General features: G+C 35.9%; 1 protein-coding gene across 1 annotated transcript in view; it reads left to right on the forward strand.

Annotated features, from left to right (window-relative positions):
- Window positions 1–15872, forward strand: part of znf281b (zinc finger protein 281b) — a 30682-nt gene extending 14810 nt beyond the window's left edge. Inside the window, exons 3-7 of the mRNA XM_087977850.1 lie at window positions 2774–2899; window positions 4461–4581; window positions 4787–4870; window positions 5876–5994; window positions 6854–15872. Of these exons, the coding sequence (XP_087833976.1) occupies window positions 2774–2899; window positions 4461–4581; window positions 4787–4870; window positions 5876–5994; window positions 6854–8407 (2004 nt within the window). The 3' untranslated portion in view covers window positions 8408–15872. The remainder of the gene's footprint in view (window positions 1–2773; window positions 2900–4460; window positions 4582–4786; window positions 4871–5875; window positions 5995–6853) is intronic.

A 15872-nucleotide genomic window follows, 5' to 3' on the forward strand; every position in this document is an offset into this window, starting at 1 on the left:
TGCAGGGTTCCTTGCAGAGGTATTAGCATCAATAACTACAGGTGAGGACTGGAAGGTGTTGTGCTTTATTTAAAAAAGGCTGTAAGGAGAAATTGGGAATAAAGACCTGAGAGTCTGAAATCTGTGATGGATAGGTTGTTGGAGGTGGTTCTGAAACTTAAGATTTATGTGCATTTGGAAAGGCAAGGACTAATTTGGGATAGTTAGCATGGTTTTGTGTGAGGGAAATAGTGTCTCACAAACTTGATTTGAGTTTTTTGAGGAAGTAACCAAAAAGATTAATGAGGACAGCACAGTACATGTTGTTTATGTGGACTTCACTAAAGTCTTTGACAAGGTTCTGCATGGTAGACTAATTAGTAAAGTTAGATCACATGGGATTCGAGGTGAGCTTGCCAATAAGTTACAAAATTGCCATGACAACAGGAGACAGTGGTGGTAGAGGGTTCTTTTTCGGACTGGAGGTTTGTGATCAGCAGTGTTCCACAGGGATCAGTATTGGGTCCACTTTTTTGTTTGCCACTTATATAAATGATTTGGATGAGAGTATAGGAGGCATGGTTAGCAAGTTTGCAGATGACACCAGAATTGGTGGTATAGTGGACGGTGAATGTGGTTTTGTTTGAATACAAAGTGATCTTGATCAATTGGGTCAGTGGGCTGAGGAGTGGCAGATGGTGTTTAATTTGGATAAATATGAGGTATTACATTTTAGTAAAACAAACAAGGGCAGATCTTATACAATAAATGGTTGGGCTCCAGGTAGTATTGTAGAACAGAGAGACCTAAGGGTTCATATACATAATTCTTTGAAATATGCATTGCAGGTAGACAGGTTAAGGGGTTTAGATGCTTACATTCATTGCTCAGACCTTTGAGTTGGGACATCGTGATGAGCTTGTACAGAACATTGGTGAGGCCTCTTCTGGAGTACCTTGTGCGGTTTTGTTCGCCCTGCTTTAAGAAGGATATTATTAAATTGAAGGGGACTCAGAAAAGATTTACCAGGAGGATTTGAGTGTTTTTTTAAAAATATATAGGCTGGGACTTTTTTCATTTAAGGGTAGGAAGTTGAAGGTTGATCTTATTGAGATTTATAAAATCAAGAAGGACATAGATAAGGTGAATAGCAAGGGTCCTTTCCCTAGGTGGGACAGTTCAAAATTAGGGGGAATATTTTTAAGATCAGGTGAGAAAGTTTGAAAAAGAACGAGGGGCAACTTTTTTCACATCCTCTATCACAGTGAAAGGTGGGGGGTATTGATCCTCTATCGTGAACTACCAGAGGAAGTGATGGATGCAGGTACAGTTACAACGTTGAAAAGATATTTGGATAAGTACATGAAAAGGAAAGGGTTGGAGGGATATGGGCCAAACATGGGCAGATAGGGCTAGTTTAGTTTGGGAACATGGTTGGCAGGGTCTGTTTCCGTGCTGTATGACTGTATAACCAGATTGTGGCCCAGTTATACAATTTCCTGCTATGTTCATTAAATAACAAGTAAGAGTTGAAGTCCGTGCAGGTTGGGTTTTGTCAATGGGAAGTGAAACCAGTTCAAATTTTGCTTCATTTCAATTTTCTGAATCCAGTTATTATTGAATATGAATTATCACTTGACGGTTTCCACCTGTATTCACAATACTGAAATTCCTATCTTTCTACACTTCCGGGGCTTGCTACCTAAAAACTGCTTTGGAAACTTTGAATATTTATAAGTGCCCGGACTATTTGAATCAATAGCGGAGGGGAACAGCATTCAAAGGAGTAGTTCAGCTCATTGAAAGATTTACTTGCTAAATATGTTTGTTCTTTGCTGTCTTTCAGTGCTTTGAGTTGGAGGCCAGAATGACCTGTTGTACATTATTGAAGTTACAGTGCAAATGTATAGTACATAGTGTTTTTAATATTTAAATTAGAATTCTTATAACTTAACATTTTGAGTGCCTTTTTATTGAGCCCAGTCATATCTGTGAAAATACTTAAATGTGCTTTTTCTCAAATATTTTCTCAATATTTGGCCAACGTATTTCTCAGAAATATCAATATAACAGTTTATTCCCTGAATATCCTATTTTGCTGCATAATAAGTTACAGTATATCAGTTTAATGAAACTCATACAGTGACAATATTTTGACAGCAGTTGAAGTAGCTTACCATTGCAGTTCATCACATAGACATTCTGGGTTTTAGACTGATCTTCCTCTGCACTAAAATCTATTGTTTTATTATGTTTACTGAAGAAGGAATTCGAAGGATGCCAGACACCTTTACTCAATCGGGTAAGGTTGATCCTCACTTTAATGCTTACACCCTCCAGTTAACTAGAGTTAATTTGCCAGTATTCTGGTTGTGAGTTACATAATCACCTTTCTAAGCCAAGCCAGGTATATGAAGAAAAAGAAGAAACCATCTTAAAAAGAAAGAGCCTTTAAAACCATTTTTGTACCTCCCATTTTTCAATGTGATATCAATTAATAACTAATTGACATGTTTATTGAACTGTTCTAAATTGTCAATGCGTTTTGTTGAAAACTTCGAGGAGACCGTGTTCTAGAACTCAGGATAAAGCAAAAGGCCCCTCCGGACATTAACATTCTCCATTATTGTACTCCAAAGAGGAGTCATTAGACTCAAAACATTAACTCTGTTTCTTTCTCCACAGATGCTACCAGGTCTGCTGAGTTTCATCTGCAATATTTTTTCATTTCAGATCTCTGGCATCTACAGTATTTTGCTTTTGTTGACATTTTTCTTAATTTGTTTCCCTCCAGTCTCAAGTCAGATATGAAAAAGATTACCTCACTGTTCCCAAACAAGGGAATGTCAAGAGGGCTAAGAAACAGAACTCACAATCTCAGGATACAAAACCCAAGCGAAAACGAAGTGAAACATCCAAGGTAAGGATTTTCTTTCACAGTGCCTTGATTACATGGAAAATGGCTTGGAAAGTTAACTATTCAATGAGTTACAGTTTTAGTTAATTCTTTTAGAAATTAACTGGGCAGCTATTAAATTTTAAAATACTCAACAGTGTGCTTGTTGATGATTATACTAAATGTGTCATTAAAATTACAGTACCAAATACAGTGCACCACATTACTTTCAATGGTATTCAGAATATAAACTCAAGGAAGAGGGTCATTTTTAATTTGGTTGAGTGATGAGTGCTGATCAGTTCAAATGCGCCATTTAGAGGATTTGACTCTAACCTCGTGATTGAACTGAAGTAATGAAAGCAAGTTTGATAATGTTCTTTGTTTACTTCTGGTACCTTACCAAACTGTTGCTGCCAATTACCACACTTTGTTTTCTAAAAAAAGGACAGTGTAAGTTATGGCAAAAAGTGATTTTTCTAATGATAGTTGCCATATACTCAACATTGTATGTAAAATGAAACTAAGAGTTATCTCATGGATTGCAATTCTGGATTCCTCAAGACTGGACCCCCCCCCCCCCACACACACACACACACACCACACACACACACATGTGTGTGACATTGTTTAAAAAGTATGACACTTATTTTGGAAGAATTGCTCTCCCCTAATTAGATATTCCAGTTTTCATATATTAAAATTTAATTCACTTTTTTCTGTATTAATCTAAATGGTAATACGGTTTGAATGCGTCATTATTTTTATTAACAACATGACACAATCAAATTTTTTAGTTCAAAAAGAAATGCTTATAATTCATGGGCAATCAAAATGCTCTTGAAAAGCTGCAGTAAATCTCTGACGGAATTAAGCAGAATAATGCGTGAATGCCATTCTATAAGCACTGTACAACCTTGATTAAAGTAGTCTTTTCTAAAGTCTGCTAAAGCCCTCTGTGTGCGTGCACTGAAAACATGTTGGTGTGACTGAGAAATTTATGTAAAGGTAGGTCATTGTTCACCTTGTTCAAGAGTCATGCCATCTTGTCAGAATAAAAAGATTTATTTACAAGTTATTATATTTCACACCTCCTAAATGTTCTTTTGTACCTGTTGATTCTTCCATTTACTTGCTACTTTCTTTACTATTAAATGTTTCAATGATGCATTCCCTTGACCATAATGCCAGGAGTATGATTAAGTCATGACGTAAATCCATTACAAATATGGATAAAATAATTGAAATTGACAATGCAGGAATAAAGATAATATATGACTTCAAAACACAAACTGAATTACAGTTGCCAAGTATCATTTGCACTCTCTGCTGCTAAATACTACTGAAACTTTTGGCAACTTGTGTATGATGTATTTTGTGCCCCTATGTTCTATCAGTTTTGCTCATTAATTGTTCTCTGAATTCATAGCATTACAATTATGTTTGGCCATAGAAGGAAATTGATTAAATTAATAAAGTTACCACCATCACATCTAAGTTTTTAACTCTCACCACGGTATCAAGCAGAAAGTATGTTAAATCAAATTAATTCTTGGGCTTTAACGAAGTATATTTTTCCTCGTAGTCTTCAACGGGTGGAGACGGTACCAACCTTCTACACGGTCCGAAGGTTCATATATGTGAGCATTGCTGTGCCTCCTTCCGTAGTTCTTACCATCTTCGTCGCCACGTACTCATTCATACTGGTAAGAAATGAAAAGTATTGATAGCACTGAAAGTAAGCTATGAATTTTCCCAATATTTTCCATGTAATTCTTAATGCTTTTTCCTAATGATTTGCTTTTTCTTTTTTTACTGATGAATTTCTTTCTTCAGTTCTTGTTTGAAACTACTTAGTTTGACCTGACAGCCTTTGTTGGAGGGATAATTCTAAAATTGTTCTTGGTGTAGGTGAACGACCTTTCCAATGTAGCCAGTGCAACATGTGTTTCATTCAGAAGTATCTGCTTCAAAGGCATGAGAAGATCCACAGTGGTATGCACCTAGCAATTTTATTGGCAACTATTTCAGCTAATTCAATGTTGAATTTTTCTTGTAACTTCTTAAAATTCTATAACTATTGCCTATGTGGTGTATTATGATACTAGCTGATGGTACTACTGGACAGGTCAGATCCCAGAACTAAATCTGGCCCAATCAATCTTGCATTTTTTTTAATCTTGGCTAACATGATGGTCATTCACTGAAACATAGTCACATGAAGCTGCAGAGTCTCTTTAATCAAAGAACTGATGTTTACTACACGAGACAAAAACAAATAGAATTAACAAGCTTTCTACATAGCCAGAACTCAGCCAGAATAACCTTAAAGGCCTCCAGCAATGATCCAACTCTAGGGCAAACTGATTCTTCACAGTTTCTGACCTGTGAACTGTAGAATCATCTTGCGTGAATACTCTCAAAACTGGGAGCTCAGACTTTCTCAGTTCCTATGAACCTGCAGACTTCTAATCAAACATTCCTGGTCTGGAAGTTGCATAAACCAAACTTTTCTACTGAGAGAATTTTACTCCCTGACCTACTGATAAAGCTCCTTTGTAGGAGAGACTATACTTGCATCTGACCAGTCAGATCTCTTCCAAGCTGCCCAAAAAATGTGAAGTCTGTTATTTTTCTAAACCAAACAGAGATTCTTGATTATTCTGAACTTAAAGCAAGTTAATGGCCTCCGGTGTTTACTCTACCTATCATAGGTTCCACAATATGTGACACTCAAGGGGTTTATGGCTAACTGACACATTAGCTTGGGTCACTGTTGCAGAAAGACTCTGACCTAGTTGATTGGGTTTTGTTTTAAAATACCTTCACAAAATTAACCAACACCCAAATGTCATTACTTTGAAATGCAAACACAAAATGTAATCCATGTATATATACATCACATACCTTTCTTTCCAGGTGGACTTGTGTACAGACATTGATACTTGTATATATTTTCAAGTTTAAAATCTAAAGTATATATGCATATATCATTCTCAGGAGAGAAGCCATTCTGTTGTGATCAGTGTAATATGAGGTTCATCCAGAAATATCACATGGAGCGACACAAACGGACACACAGTGGAGAAAAGCCTTATCAGTGCCACACTTGTCAACAGGTATCTGTGAACTGACTGCTTATGAATGCAGTTCCTGTGAATGTGAAAGATGTAAATAGCAAGGCAGTGTTGTTAAATTAATAAAAACAGTTTTGTGGAATGAGTCTGGATTTATATAATCTAGCTCTGTAATTAGGACCACCATATATTGTGCTGCTTTACTTAAACAGTTTTATAATAATAATGGTTGAAGTAAGTCATAAAACCTGTTGGCCAGTATTGCTAAACCAGTGAACTTATTAATTATACTCCGTTCCAAGAGCTGATTCAGTTTCCTGTGTGTGTAGGCCAGCTGAAGTGTGTGTGGCAGGGCAACATATGGTAAAATATTCTCTGGCTGCTGAGACTTTCAGGAGAGAGCTTGTAAAGAATGAAGTATGTAATCAAAGAGTAGGCCAAATGTTAACCTATTTTGAAATGTCCATGTTGTATAAACCAAATTAATTGCTACAATTTTTACAATTCTGTTTGTAGTGGATGGGAGGTGGATTTTTTGAAAATGTTGGAAGCGACCATAGTCAATATTTGCAGAAGTGTTCTAAATTTCACCCCTTAGATTGAAAATTTGTAAAAGAATATGCAACATCATATAAGGGTCATCTGTGACACCCTGCAGCATATTGTTCATTATCATAGAAGTGTTATCTACTATTAGTTTTCTCCACTTCTCTGCTCTCAAGGTTGCTGCTTCTATGAAATATTTATTTTTGGGAATAGAGCTCCAGTTTTAGTTTGTGGTCATTCATTACTAGTGTTATATATATATACTGCAGCCATTCTATGATTCTCTACCTGTGGCATGTATGTGAGTGTAAATTATTGTACAAGAGATTTATAAATCTTTTTGTCTTTTTCCCAGTATTTTTCTAGAACAGACAGATTATTAAAGCACAGACGAACATGTGGTGAAGTCCTTGGTAAAAGTGAAAATGGAATGGAGCCTGGGCCATCAAATCAAATGGGGAATGGTTGCTTCACATCAACTCAGGGAACTACAGGTCCACGCAAGAAAACAAAATCAAAAGCTACATCTCAGGAGACTAAGGAGAAGACAGCTCGCAAAAAGAACAAATCCAACATTTCTGAACTTCCAAGTAGCTTAACCACCTGCAAAGATAAATTGTCTGTATATAATATGCATGAATATGCTGTTGAGATGCCAATGGTGTCCTCTAATATGAAATTGGGAAATGAAGAGGATTTGCAAACCCGAGCACCAAAACTTGTCATCAAAAAAGTGAATCGGAAGAGCCCTCAAAGGACAGGTCCGAACAATGCAACGCCTCTAGTTATACCTGCCACAGAGCTGGTGAGGCAAAAGCTGATGACTAATAAACAAGGGACTTTGGCATTGAATAATAGCACCAGCATGGATAATATTGTCTTACTGCAGAATACAGGCAATAAACCAGAACAGGCTAGCAACTGCAACTATGATGATGCAATGCAGTTTTTTAAGAAAAAAAGATACCTGCAGGCTGCTTCCAGTAATAATGACTATGCAGTAAGTATAGGACAAATGGCATCTCAACAGTCTGTAATTCAGGCAGCAGTTGCGAGTGTTATGGATAATGAAAGCTCACTTACTCTGCTGGACTCTTCTCCAATGAATGTGGATGTGAAAGTCTGTCATGAAAAGTCTGGAATTCCAGATGAGGTCCTTCAAAGCCTTCTAGACCAATATTCCCACAAGCATGAGGGCCAGCATGATGTTCCTTTTGATATTGCTGACCAACATATCCCAATCCATTCTTCAGGAGAAAATCCAGAGATACATGAGAATGCTGTTTGCCCAGATCCACATGCATCTCGTGGTGACAAAACAGGAATGCTCCAAGAATATTCTAAGTACCTGCAGCAAGCTTTAGAGAGAACGAGTCAAAGTGATGGGTTTTCACTAAACCCAGGGATGCAGTTTTGTCCCACTAGTCTTCCATCCAGTCTCCCCAGCCATAATTTATTCCCTGATAAACAGGCTTATACTACACCTGCACTCGAGTGTGGTTTCAGTCCATCTATTACCTCAGTATTGCCAACCACCTCACCAAAATCACATTTTGGTTTGTTGATTGGAAGTTCCCAACCTGGCATTCATTTTCCTGGTACAGAAGCTGCTCATCAAAGGCTGACGCCATCTCAGGAGTTAGTGGGGCAGCTGGAACAGCAAAAGAACTTGGAGGCTGGCCTGAACCATCAGGTCTATCAGATTGAGAATTTTGCCCAGGCCTTTGGATCTCAGTTTAAGTCAGGTGGTAGAGTGCCAATGACCTTCAGCAGTGGCACCAACGAAGAGGCAGGCCACAGAATAAGGACTACAGTTTCTGAATTCTCAGGGTACACTAATTTGTTGTCTGATGCTAATGAGCCAATTAGTACAGGAGCCAAGACTCCAACCAGCCAAAGTTACAGGTAAGGTCATAAGTATGACCAGGCTGGAGGGCCTTGAGTGCTTGATACCATGTTTTTGACCATGTGTAAGCACATTGCCAGTCCAAATGTTTATATATCAGGTTCTGAGAAAAAAATGTATGAAGCCCTTCCAATGCAACATTTTACCATTTTGTTTGGTGCATTCAGTCTGTAATCATGTTAGAACAGTTTGTATTAGGAATAAATTTTAAACACAGTGGATAGGCAGAAAATTAAACAAGTCTGGAATTTTTTTCTCAGTGGATTGGGAAATGTTTTAGCAGAATAGCATGACTTGGATGGGGTTAAATGTTTTTTTTGTGGGATTTGTGTTTTTTAAAAATTCAACTGTACTATTAATGGAAAAAAGAGTAACTCAAAACATCAGGGAAGTGCTCAACGTTCAATTTTCAAAATAGAGACATCAATAATATTGAGCTATGACTCTAGTTTGTAGTATGACTCAGGAAACATTTGATGCAGTAAGGGGAGATTTCTATTGAAACAAATTCCACAAGCACTGACTTGAAAGGGGAGCAGAACTTTGATGTTGGGAACTTTGCTGTGCACATCTGTGCGTGAAGCATTTGGTCCCTGATAACAGCTTTGAAGCTGTAAAGCAGTAACCTCATTGAGTCAAAAGGAACTAATGACCAATTTCATTTCAGTGTAGTAATAAAAAAAGGTTTTAAAAAATCTTTAAAAAAATTAGGTAGGCAAGACTTTATTTACCTCATTCTGCATTTTGAAAGCCGTGAATAGGCAGGTACCAATGCAAGTATCAGTAGTACAAGTAGCATGAATCAACATTGTGTAAATATAATAATTCCCACTAACATTAGCGATGTTTACAGGAGAAAAGATCTTTGTTTCAGAAAACTGCAAAGTACAGGGTGAAAGGTTGAAACTGCAGTTCTGTACAGTGAAAACTATGGGTGCAAAGTATGTTGAAAGGTTCAGTATGCTACATAAAGTCTTTTTATACATTTCATAGTGTTGCAAAAGCATAGTGTTACAGTTCAGATTTGCCCATCAGTTTAATGGTAACAACCTGCTATTATAATAGCCATTAAAAGTGTGTGGTAATTTGCTGCTTTATTTTTGAGTTTTAAGAAATTAAAAACAAGAAATGGTCAAAAGTAACAAATTTAGTTAAACCTACACATGCCTGATTTATTCACCTAGTTGTATATATTCAAAGTAATTTTACTTTGATTCTGTATTCCATCCTGAATGCCTAAGGACTCAAATGATTACAGTACATAAGCTTTGTTATTTATAATTCATAAATAGTTTGTGTAGTATCAGAGAGAGATCTGTAAGATTGCTAACAGTTATATTGTATGTTTTGAAAAAGTTGTATTTGACTTGAATTATCTCAAGGAGCAGTTAGAGAATTTCCCTTAACTGGGAAAAGCCAGTGGAATAGTAAGTAAACTCTAGTTGTGAATTGTAAGTCTAGAGTCAAGGATATCTCCTAGAGCTTTTCAACCCATAATACATCTAGTGGTAAAGTGATTAAAATTGTCTAAACAGCAGTAATCAAGATCCACAGCTTCTTTTTCCTTGAGTGTGTTGGTTATAATCAAGACTGGTGTTAGACCTGCTTTCAAATGATACCAGCAGTGTTCATGTTGCTGATTGAAGTACATCAGTTTATCGCTAAAATGACCAAGCCTTTAAACCATTGTAAACTAAATGCTAGGAATCCTATTTTTTTTTTCAGTTTGAGGCTGTCTCCTGCTAGTCAATACACTGCCTTATTTTTGGTTCCCTGATTGAACAAAGAACTTAATTCAGTCTCCGATGGAACACATGCATGGAAGAAAATTAACTCTGTTCTTTGTCCATTGTAATGAAATGAGATTTTTTTAACTGATAAAATTATAACATTGCAGGACCTGAAATTTAGAGTGTCCTGATTGGTTCAGATTAAGGAGGTCCTCATCCCAATTTTAGTGTTCTCTTTATAATACAAAATCTGTTGTCTCCCCATTGCAGCAACCAACTGTTTCATAAATTAATCCAGTACCCTCTGATCAAACACACTTCCTGATAACCCATTCCATTTGTCCCAATTTTGCCATTCACTGCTCCACATCCTTGTATCTTGCTACCCTGAATTATCTAAAGTTATTGCTTTTGAGTTTCTTTACTCTGATTTCTCATCAGAGAATTTTCTTTGAGGTGCAAGAGCCCCATCTTATTAGGAGCTGGAGTAGGCCACTTGGCCCCACCAACCCGCTCTGCCAATTCTCCCAATATTTATTTTCTTCTTTGTTGATGGACTTTACCTCACATCAAGTTGTAAACTTGGATTCTTTACCAAATCAGAACCCAATCCAGTGGTTGAGTTTTTGATTTGTTCACATGCTTTTTGGAGTCATTACTGAGCGTAGTTGGGAAAGGGGTTGTTTGGTGGAAGGGAACTGGAAAAGATTGAAGCCCTTGCTTCACAATAGCATCAATGAGCAGGCTACACAATGGGAGGAAAAATTATCTTAATAATGAGGAAGCATTGATGTAGTTTTCCCAGTTGTGCATGTCTTGATTAGGAAAATTTCTTCAAGTGCAAATCCTCATTTTAGCAGTAAACCATGGCATTTAGATGACGATGTTTAGCCACAACCCAGTGAGATTAAATCATTAAGTCACAATTTATCGATCCTCGCCTTGTTATAATGGAGTAATATTGAAGTGAAATGATTCTGCACTGATTATTTCTTTTGCCAGAAGCGGGAGACCAGCAAGTGATTCCCAAAAATGGATTTCATCAGTTTTTATTTTTGCAAACAGTTTGCTGGTAATTGGATTCAGACCATTTTTAAAGTCGCAATACATCAGAATGGTTCTGCATCTCAGAGGCATAACCATTCTTTTGCTATTGAGATCAAAGACTTTTCATTGTTCAAAAAAGTTATAAAAGTTTCCAATTAACATTTTATACCAAATGGAATATGCCTACAAGCCACTTACTACTAACTTTTCTGGTTACTTTTATCTAAAAGTGGATAGAGGAGTTTACACTAGTTTAAGGTATGTTGTGTATAATGTACTAATGCAATTGCATGTTTTGTGGAGCATTCATTTCACTTTGACTTCTGCTATTTCCATTATTATTGCAGACTTTTTTGCTTTCCGTTTTCAGTCAGCAATTACATCAAATTTCCATTTTCTGCTTGAAATTATAAATGCCAAGTGCTACCCCTTTTTGTTTTTGCCCCATTTCTGGTAGTTGTCCAGTTGGAAACTTAGATTTGCAGTTTTGTTCCAATTTTGTTACGTGTAGCTAGTGACTTCATTCATCATTGATCCAGTTTTCACTGATATGTAGGATTCACCACAATGCCACAATAAATGGCCAGCTATAAAATACCTTTGAAGTAATCTTTTAAAACCAGGTGACTAGAATATTCTAATCTGATACACTCCATCGACTTTTGCCAAAACATTATAGACTGAATCAGGTATTGTATATAACTACCTTTTTATCAGCTTATTTGCTGTAAAATACATGTCAAGTAAGTCTGGATTGTATATTCAGAGATACTCATCATACTAAATGTGTAATTTCAGTAGATTAGGTGAGATAATTTGCTGGCAATTTAAAATTACTCTTAGCAGAGATCACACTCTGTATACAATACATCTTTCCACAAGCACCTTTATCGATAGATTATGTCTTTAAAGCCATAATTAGGCCTCAGTAAATCAAGTTTTTAAGCGCTGTAAAGCCACTTACTAAACCATTCCGCTGTGCGCCTCAATATGTGTACCACAGTGTTGGTAAGAGTAATCTGTAGTCGCTGTAATATTTCCCATTGAAAATTTTGTGAAATATTCAACTGATTAAGGAAAACTTTGAGTTTGGATTTCAGGAACATTCAACTTTTAGTCGCACAAGTACTATAAATTGGTTTTGTTATGTGATCATCACGCCATCTAGAGAAAATTGAACTGTTATGTTATTAATTAATTAGCAACATGAAACAAAGGCCTCCTATGACCTCAGCAATAATGAATGTTATATGTGGATTCCTGTTTCCTGCTTCCATGCAAAAGAGTAGAGTAAAAATTATTTTAAGTGATTGCACACTTGTGCAGCTAAAGATGTAAAAATTTTAGTCATTTTTTAATGTCAATTCTATTATCAGTCATTCGGATGACTCTTCCAGTGCTTTAATGCATTTTATCTGGCAAGACTTTATGAATCTTGTTCAAAGTTATTTGCTGCTAATAACTTAGATCAGATTGTAGATCTGTCTTTAGGGGGTTATTAGATCACATCTCCCTTCTCTAACTACGTGCTATGACATGTAATTATTGATTGCCAATTGCCCAGTGTAGGCATATTTCTAGATACAACTGACATGCTCGGCCTAGCAATATATAAAAAGGAAAGAACAAATTCCTCCAAATATAATATAATGTGTATTCCAACAGGTCTAGCTAGGTTTTTTTTATCACCTCATTATGAACTAATTTGACCGATTTGTTTGAAAATAGTAATCAAGGCTTAGTTTCCTATAAACTACTTTCAAAATTAAATTTACTTATTTGGCATTTTATAGCTCAATAATACTTTTTGGTTCAATAATACTGTGAATATCTTCAACAATGCATTTTAGAAAATAATAAAATTTGTGACTTTGTAATCTAGCCGAATTTAGCAGATGCTTTTAAAGTATAACTCAGTGACACTGATTCAGTAATGATGTCTTTCACAAACTACTCCCAAGTGTGAAAGGCAGAGTTTGGAAAGAGGAATCCAAAAAGATAGATTTAAATCTATATTTCTGCCATAATATTCTATTTTATGCTTGTTCTTAAAATTCTGGCCTGATTGCCTAGAAGTGACCACAATGTGATTACAATTAATTAACTAATCTTGCTTAGTATGCTGAGTACAATGTGAACTACCTTTTTAATTTAAAAATCTTTTTTGCAATTTTTTTTCCCAAGGAGGTTATTTCTGATTAGAAGAACTGTAGCACAATGTAGCTTCAAATAACATTATTCTGTGTGCTGCAAGGTCACAGAGTATACTCTGCATGAATGGATTTCTATGTAATTGAGTTATATGGGGAAGTGAACTGGATACTTTTCTGAGACCTTACAGCGCAAGTTATTAATTCATGATTGTGAAATCAGGCTGTGTATCTTCAATGTCAGATATGGTGTCTTTTTTTTTTAATATCGTCTATTCACAATTGCCTATTTAGATGTTGGTGTTGCATGAACCACTGATCAGAATTAGCTTCCTGTGTTGCATAATCAATATAATTCATGAAACAAATTACAGACAAATGAACTTCCTGGATGGGCTGTCAGAGACTGGCTCAAATTTTAAAATAATTTTTCATCAGTCCCAGAAAGTCAGGGTTTGTTGCTGATCATTGGGCCCTGAATTAAGCAAAGGGCATTTTGCATGCACTGTATTCTTTCCAATCTTTAATGTGGATTACCACCTTTCTTGTATTTTGTGACCCATCATATGGAGCAAGTGTTTCTTTTTAGAACTTTGAAGTTAGGAATTTTCTTCAGGTTTTTATCTCTAAGAAAAAAATGCCCTAGTATTTCAACTTTAAATTCTAGTAGGAAATCCGAATGTGCATTAATTCCTGTGTAACTTTGTCACATTGAAAATCTTCAAATATGGGTAAATATTTGTAATACGGAATAGATTAACATGAGGTTCCACCTTTAAATATTCAGAAGTAGTCTGTAGTGCATAATATTTTCTTTATCTAGCTGCATTTATGTCTAGCAAGTTTTTAGTAGATTTTAATTTTGCAATAAAGAAATAAACTGCAAATTGTATAAAGGTTGTACCATTTCATTTGGTGGGTGGTAAGAGAGAAAGATTGGTGTTCCTTTTTTCCTCCCCTTTCCACACACGTACACATACTCAGAAAAAAGAGGTGTGAACAGTGATTTGTAAGTAAAAGTGTTAGAACACTACTTATAAAAGAACCCTGGAGTTACTCTTAGTCCCCTGTCCACATTAGTACCAACTACAGACTGATATCAGAAAAGCCTTACTTGCATCGTATATGGTTGCCAACTCTGGTTGGACATTTTCCTGGAGGTTCCATCTAGTGATCACTAGCATCCAGCCATACTGCCCGTTCCAAACGCTATTTTCCCATCTTCAGTATTTTCATAACTAATACAATGAAAAATGCTCCTATGATTTTTTTTCTTCCAGGTTTCTCACAGCAGGAGACTCCTGGAGACTCCTGGGCAATTCTGGAGGGTTAGCAATCCTGACCCCATCTCAATCTTGACACCTTAAGGCTAATTCAGTAGTACTTCTCACCCTGGGCAATATGAAAACAGCAGTACAGAATATTGTAGATAATTAATCCAGGTGGTGATCTATGCAAATTTTATTTCACAAATATAAAAGAACTTCCTTCTTATTGAACATATTTCTCGACTTGCAACTCTTGCGACTGCATTAACAGGACTTCTGGTAGACCTTGAAGCAACCTAACATATGAAAACTTCGAGAGCTATTCTGTTCTGTTGTAGAACTGCAGATATTACGTTTGTCATGAAAAGCCATTACAGTGTATGCCTTGTAAATATTATACATTTATAATATTTAAATATTTTCACCAGAATTCAGATGTGTGAATGTTTAGAGGTCATTTTGTTTCATGTCTGTATAAACCTCAATTATCAACTTTATTGACTACTTATCCTGCTATTTCATGAGGTGTGAACAGGCTGACATCAGTTCGTTTGATACACCAACACAAGGATTTTAAGATATTATCAAATCTGCTAATTACAAGCTTATGAAAAGGCAAAGTAAATGTATAAGTTTGTAGTTTAAATTTCCAAAAGAATTCATGATCTTTCCTATGTAACACAGTTAAAGGGAGTCTACTGTTTTTTTTTTGTTTTTTTTTGCACATGACTAGTTCTCAACCTGTGTAGAACTTAAATTTGTGATTGCATAATGAACATGAGTGAAGGGGGCAGAAAAGGGTTCTGCGGTAATGCTGTAATAGAAAGCATCTATGTCATGCAGTGGAGACTTAAATCAACACTTGCAGCTATTATTAAAGCACCAAAAACAAATGCAATATTCTGTGAATTAGGAAAATCTGTTATCTCTCTATTTAAACCGTTAGCCTTATATATTAACATACCACATTTACCTCACAATAGCAGTTTTTGTAGAAAGTGTTTAATTGTGCATTTTTTTACAAGTTTGTAAGGAAACTGTTTACTTCCACTCATTATGTGAAATATATTTGTATTATGTAAGAACCCTTCTGTTATAATTGAGCAGTGTATCCTTATTTGCTTCACACTTGATCCAAATTATGTAATGGATTATGACTTCTACCTTTTTCTTTTGTATAGATCATGAAATATTTCATGTGAACTTTATTAATGGTCAAGCTAGTGTGTGGTGCACCATTTCTGACATCAATAAAATATTCCTGCCAACCTAA

This window comes from Chiloscyllium plagiosum, unplaced genomic scaffold (assembly GCF_037043375.1).
Source record: "Chiloscyllium plagiosum isolate Xiang-an unplaced genomic scaffold, Cpla_swu_hap1 HiC_scaffold_32, whole genome shotgun sequence".
In the NCBI taxonomy this organism is placed as follows: domain Eukaryota; kingdom Metazoa; phylum Chordata; class Chondrichthyes; order Orectolobiformes; family Hemiscylliidae; genus Chiloscyllium; species Chiloscyllium plagiosum.